Here is a 7,246-nt window from a genome sequence, read left to right on the forward strand (position 1 = left end):
CAAAGTTTTTTTTTATTCGGGTTGTCTATAGCATATTAAATAGCTTTATTAAAAAATAAAGTAAATTACATTTTTGGTCACTAAATAATAAGCATTTTTGCAACTTTAGTTCATTTTAATTTTGTCCCGAATTCCAAATAAAATGGCTAATTTTTTTCAAATTTGATCCTGATTTTACTCATTTTACTTGAAACATGTATCAAAACTGTAACAAAAGAGCTTAAGACCAAAATTACAAGATAACTTTTTTTGGAACAGAACCAATAAAACTGAATGTAATTTACACTTGAAAGATTAGATTAGCTTTATACCAGTATACTCTTTTTAATCATATTCAACAACCATAAAGGTCGATAAAGTACACGTTTAACTTCAACAACCAAACACAATTAGTCAAAAGTCCAAACTTTTTGGAACATAAACATAAATAATTTGCATAAATAAACAAATTCTCATTACCAAAATGTCATCAAATACAAAGTGTTATAACTTATGACACTTCACATTAAGCCACTAGAATGCTCTTCTTATTGGTGAAAAAAAAATGGTGGAATGCTGGCAGAAAGGTCTCTCTCTCTCTCTCTCACTTGTCATTGTTTTTTACACATATATCGTCCAAGTCCAAATCGAAAGGGCAAGATAGGAAAATTACAAATGCAAATATGGACAGGTGGCACGTGATCATTCGTCTTCATTAACTAGCAACGCGAATGAAAAGGGAGCAAATTTGTAGCCATCTCCTTCATAAAACTTGTTTTGAAACTCCACCCAGTGAAGCCTTAACGCGTGTAGAAAGGCACTAAGTGTTTCCATCACCAACAACACCCCCACAGTTGCAAACACAAATACAATTATCCCCACACCAAGGATAATCACATTATTGTACCTATTTATAAATTTTTAAAAAAATATTAATAATAATGTCTGTGTAACTGTGTTTGACATGCATTAGACTGAGACTGATGTTGATTAGAAAACTTACCCCCAAGCAAGAAGAAGAACCTTCTCGTAGAACACAGTGGATAATTCCGAATGCGCCAAGCTGAAATTACAAGTTTCGTTATCAGACATAAAATTACCATTTTACCCTTTTAATATTTTTTAGAATAAGTTGCAGAAATGGTCCCTGTGGTTTGGTCAAATTCGCAGTTACAGTCCAACTTTTAAAAAGTTGATAGGTTGCGTTGCGTCCCTATGGTTTCCAAATCTTGCGGTTTTGGTCGTCCCTGTTCTATGTGAAAAGACTATCTTGCCCTTTCTAATATTTTTTTTAAAGAAAAGAAGATTAAAATTTACCTGAGTGCCCATAAACGAAGATAGGAAGCAGTATTTGACACTGCCCCAAGTACAAACTCAATTGTATGAATAAGTTGATGAACAAACACTTCACTGAACTCAAATTCCTCTTCATGATCATGGGAACCATCATGACCTCCCTCCACCAGTGACTCATCTGTCCCTTCAAGTGCCACGTAGGACTCACCTTGGTGTGTCTGGAACATTAAATATAATATATATAAATATATAACATGGTCTTTTAATATTTATCAAAAAAGGTTAAAAAAAATAAAAAGAACATGACATACCCTGTTATGCTGTGCCTTTAAAATGAAAGGCTTGGGTAGCAGCATCCATGGGACAGCAATTAAGGATAGAAGTAGTAGCACAAGCTGCCATTGCCATTGCCAATCAAATCATTTCTATTAAACTTTAGTTGAATAAAGTTTTATTTTTATAAAAAAAAAAAATAACATTTTTTGCTTTATTCATCAACTTAATTTATTTAGTTTTCTAGTTATAAATTAGTGTTGGAGGAAGAGAATTGAACCTGAACGGTTTTCTGATTTGGGAAAAGCTCATTTTCAGCAAGATCATCAGTGGGGCTAAGGAACATATATATCATTACATGATATAAATCAGCTTTTGAACCAGTGATCCACTTCAAAATAATAAGGAGTGAAAGGTAGCCAAATAGACCGTTTAAAAATATCATCTGGGGTATAAATTGGAACCTGAACATTTTGCAACATATAATTTATTAATTACTAAACATAAATACATACATACATACATGTTTGAAATATGGTTAACTCACCAGACATTGACACTGTTCTTGAAGTAGATAGCATTGAAAAAGCTCAATACTATTCCAAGGTTCATTTGTGCAACACCAAGAAGAATAGACATTTTCATCTTTAAGGAATTGAGAAATGGTAATTCACTTCGACTTCCATGCCATACGGGGTCCACACCAAATGGGTATGTGTCACGCACCTTTATTAAACCTATAGTTGTAGCCTCACTGCATGCACAAAAAAAAAGATTAACAAGATAAAGAATAATTACATTTCTGGTCCCTGAGTATAGCTGCTTTTATCAATTTTGGTCCCAAAAAGTTTGTCTTGCAATTTTGGTCTTTTTATTTGAGGTTCTTGTAACGTTTTCCATTTCAATCCCAAGTAGAATGACTACTTTGATCCCTCATTATAGCTGATTTTTGCAGTTTTGGTCCCAAAAGTATAGACATTTTACGACAAGGGACCAAAATGTTTACAAAAACCTCAAATAAGAACAACTTTTTGAGACCAAAATTGCAAAAATTAGCTACACTAGGATACCAAATTTGTAATTTACAAAAAAAAAAACGATAAAATGTAATTTACATTTTTGGTCTCTGATTAGAGCTGATTTTTTCAATATTGGTCCCAAAAGTATAAGTTATTTTACTTGGACCAAAGACCAAAACGTTACAAAAACCTCAAATAAGGACTAAAGTTGCAAGACAACATTTTGGGACCAAATTTGCAAAACTTAGCTACACTAGGGGAAATTTTTGGGACCAAAATTGCAAAAAGTAGTTACACAACTACACTAGGAGACCAAAAGTGTAACTTACTTAAAAAAAAAAAAAAGTTGAACTTTGGTCCTTATTTGAGGTTCTTGTAACATTTTTCATCTCCCTTCCAAGTAAAATGACTAGTTTTGGTCCCCAGGTATAGCTGATATTTTCAATTTTAGTCCCAAAAATTTAGTTATTGAACCAAAAACGTTACAAAAACCTCAAATAAGGACCAAAACTTCAAGAGAAAACTGTTTGGGACCAAAAATGAAAACCATTCATACTTAGGGACCAAAAATGCAATTTACTGAAAGATAAAACAGACAACGGGGTGGGTGGGGTGGGGTAAGTACCTGCAGGCATCATCACGACAGGCATAGGCTGATGGACTAAATAACTCAAAAGGAACTGAGAAAAACTCATTATATATCAAACCCGTGTAGATTGAAAATAGAGCCATCAAGAATATAACATATCGACCCCCAAAAGTCATTTCCATTATGTCTCCAAGTTTCTGTATTCATTTCATATAAATTATAAATTCAAAATCTATCTCTCATAAGATTAAGTATGATATAAAAACTGGTTACTTACCTGACTTGAGTATTTCTTTTCCTTGAATATTAAAAATAAAGCTGCAATCAGGATGCATATTCCATGCCCCCAATCACCAAACATCACAGCAAAAAGAAATGGAAACGTGACAACAGTGTATACTCCAGGGTTTGCTTCTTGATACCTTGCAACACTGTAGCAACATATAATAATTGGATTACATTTACATTTTTCAAATCACATTACTACTTCTTCCATTTACCCCTACAGAAATGCTTACCCATATGCATCAACAATTGTTTGAAAAGACTCGGTAAATTTATTTGTCCTGAAATAAGTTGGGGGCATTTCTTTCGTATGCAAAACTTGGAAAATGGCACCCACTTGTGACTTAGCATCAATTGTTGCCTGCTGGAGTGCTTCTTGAATCTGCAAAGACAAGGGGCAGAAACGTAATTTTACATCCTTCGAGCATAATATTTAACATATATATAGTAGAGACTAGAGAGTGATATAAACCTGTTGGGTTGCAAATATGGGACTCCATCCTTCAGCAACAAGACACTTCTTTGTTACATCAATGCTAAGCATATTTAGCGTGTGATAAATAGATTTCTCCTTTCGAACCTTAAAACAGCAACATAAACATAATGAAGTCAATGTTAAAATTAAAACAAAGAAATTAGCTTTATAAAGAAAAAGCAAAAAACAATTCTTAAATTAGTAAAAAGAATAAAGTAAGTTGCTATTTCCTACAATTTTCTCTTTATTACACATACCAGGTCATTCCATTGTTCGTATTGTTTTGCAATGGTTTCCAACAAATTAGTACGATGCACAAGTCCAGTATCTATTGTTGTCTTTAGTTCAGATAGCCTTCCAGATACCTGGAAAGTTACATTTTTATATAATCAGTGTCCTAATTTTATAAAATTCTATTTTATAAATATCAAGAATTCTGTGTACCTCAGTTATCATTTGTGTTTGTTTGCTCAAATCTTCTGGAAAAGGGTAACGATTTGCTCCAAAAGCTTCACATATCTTAAGAATCTTGCTCTTGGCTCTTTCTCCAGAAAAGAAAACCACAAAGACGCTTTTTTGAACCTGTAAAGAAGTAGTCATGTTTAATGCTGACATGGATGACAGGTATTAGCTGACGTGGAAATTGGAACTAACCTTTTCTCCTGAACTAGGATCAGTAACAGCTTCATCAACAGAAGATTGCCTTAAAAAGACATTACCCCTTGTAGCACGAAACAGAATTCTTTCAAAAGCCATGGCTTTTTCTTTAGCCACAAGCCCAGTGATATACCCTAATTTGACTTGTTTTCCTTGGTCAACTGTTGACTCCTATACACAATAATCAGAAAGAATCATGTACATGTCAAACCTACACTCAGTAATGAAATAAACTAATGATGTCATAACATGTACCTGATCAGTCAATAGAGGAGTTTCCAAAGATTCTTCAGCACCCTGATGTGATGAACCTTCTCCATGCTGTTCTGCAGCACTGCTTTGAGCCACTTTGAAAAACTCTCCAGCCTGTGAAACAGTTACTTACCATAAATGCAAAGAGTAAAAGGGTAGCCAAAAGGTGTGGAAAAAGGACTGGCATAAGATATACCTTTTGCAGAACAAGCTTATATTCTACAAGCTCATTATAGCCACGCTGCAACTTTTCACTATTTGCATTGATTTCAACAAGCTCGGCTTCAAGATCTCCAAGATTCACCTAAAAAGATCACAAGAGGAAAAAAATTAAGTTTTTTAAAGATGGTATAAGTTTATGTATGGATAAGAAAAGTTGTATATACCTCAAGGTCATCCAGATTAAGGCCAGCTTTGGTATCGAGTTTCCCAGAGGGAATGATATCTGCCTTTGACATTTGATCTTTGAAGAAACGCAGCTTCCGTGCCAATTCTGCACATCTTTTAATCTTCACAAAAGAAGTAAGTTAAAATACAGATCCAATAAATAAAAGTTTCAAGAAGTAAGCCAAATGTCAAAGCTTACAATTTCCAAACTTCAATTGCAAATGCCAAATTCTATTCCTAATTTAAGACTCAATGGGTAATGAGTAGCCAACAGTTCAAAGGAAGATTAAAACTCACCTGGCCTGCATATGTTCTCTGAAAAGGGCTTTTTTCTACGTTCAGCTGTAGATACCAATAACATTAAGATTAGACCTATATTAGAAACCAAATTCACAAAACAAGAAGATACACTAAAATGTAAAGTTTGGAAAGTATAAAAAGCTCTTCTAAATTTGTTCTTTTTTATTATTGTGCTAGTGGAATCAAGCATTATCTTTCAATCAAACCTTTATCCACTATATATGCTATCAAAGCCCTTTTAGGGATAACTAACTTCATTTTAAATTTGATATTCACTGGCTTATTCCGATAACCTAAAAGAAATTGTGAAGTAACGAATCAAACGACTATTTCAGCTACTCATAGATCGCTATAGCATATAACTAGCTAAAAACCAAAAGATCAAATCGAAAAAAAAAAAAAAAAAAAAAAATCAGGATGCTGAATTCAGCCAACCAACCCTAACTTTCAGCTCGATCAATCAATACCACTCACGTAAAACGTAGCAACACCCTACTTGTAATAAATCAACTAACATCCAAACCTCAGTTTGCAAATCACTACTAGCTCAACTCACGATGCACCAAGAATTCACAACAATTACATCAATAACAGCAATGATCTGTATAAATTATAATCAAAAGTATAGAGAAAGCAAGTGCTGACGTCTTTGAATTGAATGAGGCCGATATCTCCAAGGTAAGAGACGGTCAAGCGAGCAGACTCGATTGGAATAATGACTTGTATTAAGTGCATCGGCTCTGAACGGAACAGATCCATCGGCGGACAACATCCGCCTCCGCCGCCGTGCTCCGCCATCTGTAGACTTTCGATTGCGATCAGAATCGTTCGTCGAGATCGATCAGTATCTCGGCAGCAGAGAAACAAGATGAACCCAGAGTCTCTCTATTACCGCCTCTATGTTTTCGCAGCAGCCACGTTCTTCCGATTGATTTTTTTTTTTCTGAAAAAAATAAAATAATAATTGGGCTATAATTTACAGCGAATAGGAGCCTATTGGCTGTTTTATATTTTAATAGTTTCGGAATATACACGTGTATGTCATGAATTACACATTAAACGGGTGTTTACGTAAGTGTTTTGTTGGTTATGTTCATACTAATAGGTTTTAGATATTGTAAGCGAGGAGGAAGTCATTCCCTTCCAACCCACTGAACCCACTTCTATATCACTTTTTCTCTTTTGTTTTTCTTCATCTTTCCGAACCCACAACACACGGAAATCATATCTTTTTGAACTCACTCAACCCACTCAATTAAAAAAAAATACAAAACTCAATTAAAAAAAAATACAAAACAATCAAATGTAAAATCTTAATTAGCAATAGAGTTATCGGCGGTACCACTTCCGCTTCAACGAGTGGGTTGATTGGTTTCACTAACCCACTTCATCATCCCTCTCTACTTTCTCTTTCTTATTTTCTCTTGTACCATGTGTTTTAAAACTTGTACCTTAGTTGTTTTGTATTTTTTTTTAATTGAATGGGTTGAGTGGGTTCAAAAAGATAGGATTTCCGTGTGTTGTGGGTTCGGAAAGATGAAGAAAAATAAAAGAGAAAAATTGATGTGACAGTGGGTTCGGTGGGTTGGGAGGGAACGACTCTCTCCTCCCTAATAATAATATATTTATGTTTATTGGATAATCGGTTTTATATCATGCTAAAATTACTGATATGGCTAGGCAAACACCGGATGTTGACAATGTCGGGTTTTTATATTGTGATTGCATGTGGTT

The 7,246-nt window shown here is 34.2% G+C and overlaps 1 protein-coding gene across 1 annotated transcript; it reads right to left on the reverse strand.

The window, feature by feature from the left end:
* Window positions 1–431: 431 nt before the first annotated feature.
* On the reverse strand, window positions 432–6,464 carry LOC145136504 (V-type proton ATPase subunit a3-like). Its single transcript, XM_079070629.1, has 18 exons — window positions 6,158–6,464; window positions 5,510–5,554; window positions 5,212–5,334; window positions 5,022–5,129; window positions 4,829–4,939; window positions 4,571–4,744; window positions 4,361–4,498; window positions 4,174–4,281; window positions 3,914–4,021; window positions 3,675–3,823; window positions 3,434–3,587; window positions 3,193–3,353; window positions 2,096–2,302; window positions 1,829–2,012; window positions 1,587–1,670; window positions 1,297–1,493; window positions 983–1,042; window positions 432–886 (listed from the first exon to the last, which is right to left on the reverse strand). Exons 1-18 carry the CDS (start codon window positions 6,308–6,310, stop codon window positions 682–684), a joined length of 2,469 nt encoding a protein of 822 aa, XP_078926755.1. The 5' UTR covers window positions 6,311–6,464; the 3' UTR covers window positions 432–681.
* Between the last annotated feature and the right edge of the window lie 782 nt (window positions 6,465–7,246).

The sequence above is a fragment of the Lactuca virosa genome, chromosome 9 (assembly GCF_052849685.1).
Source record: "Lactuca virosa cultivar CGN04683 chromosome 9, Lactuca_virosa_CGN04683_v6, whole genome shotgun sequence".
Classification (NCBI taxonomy): domain Eukaryota; kingdom Viridiplantae; phylum Streptophyta; class Magnoliopsida; order Asterales; family Asteraceae; genus Lactuca; species Lactuca virosa.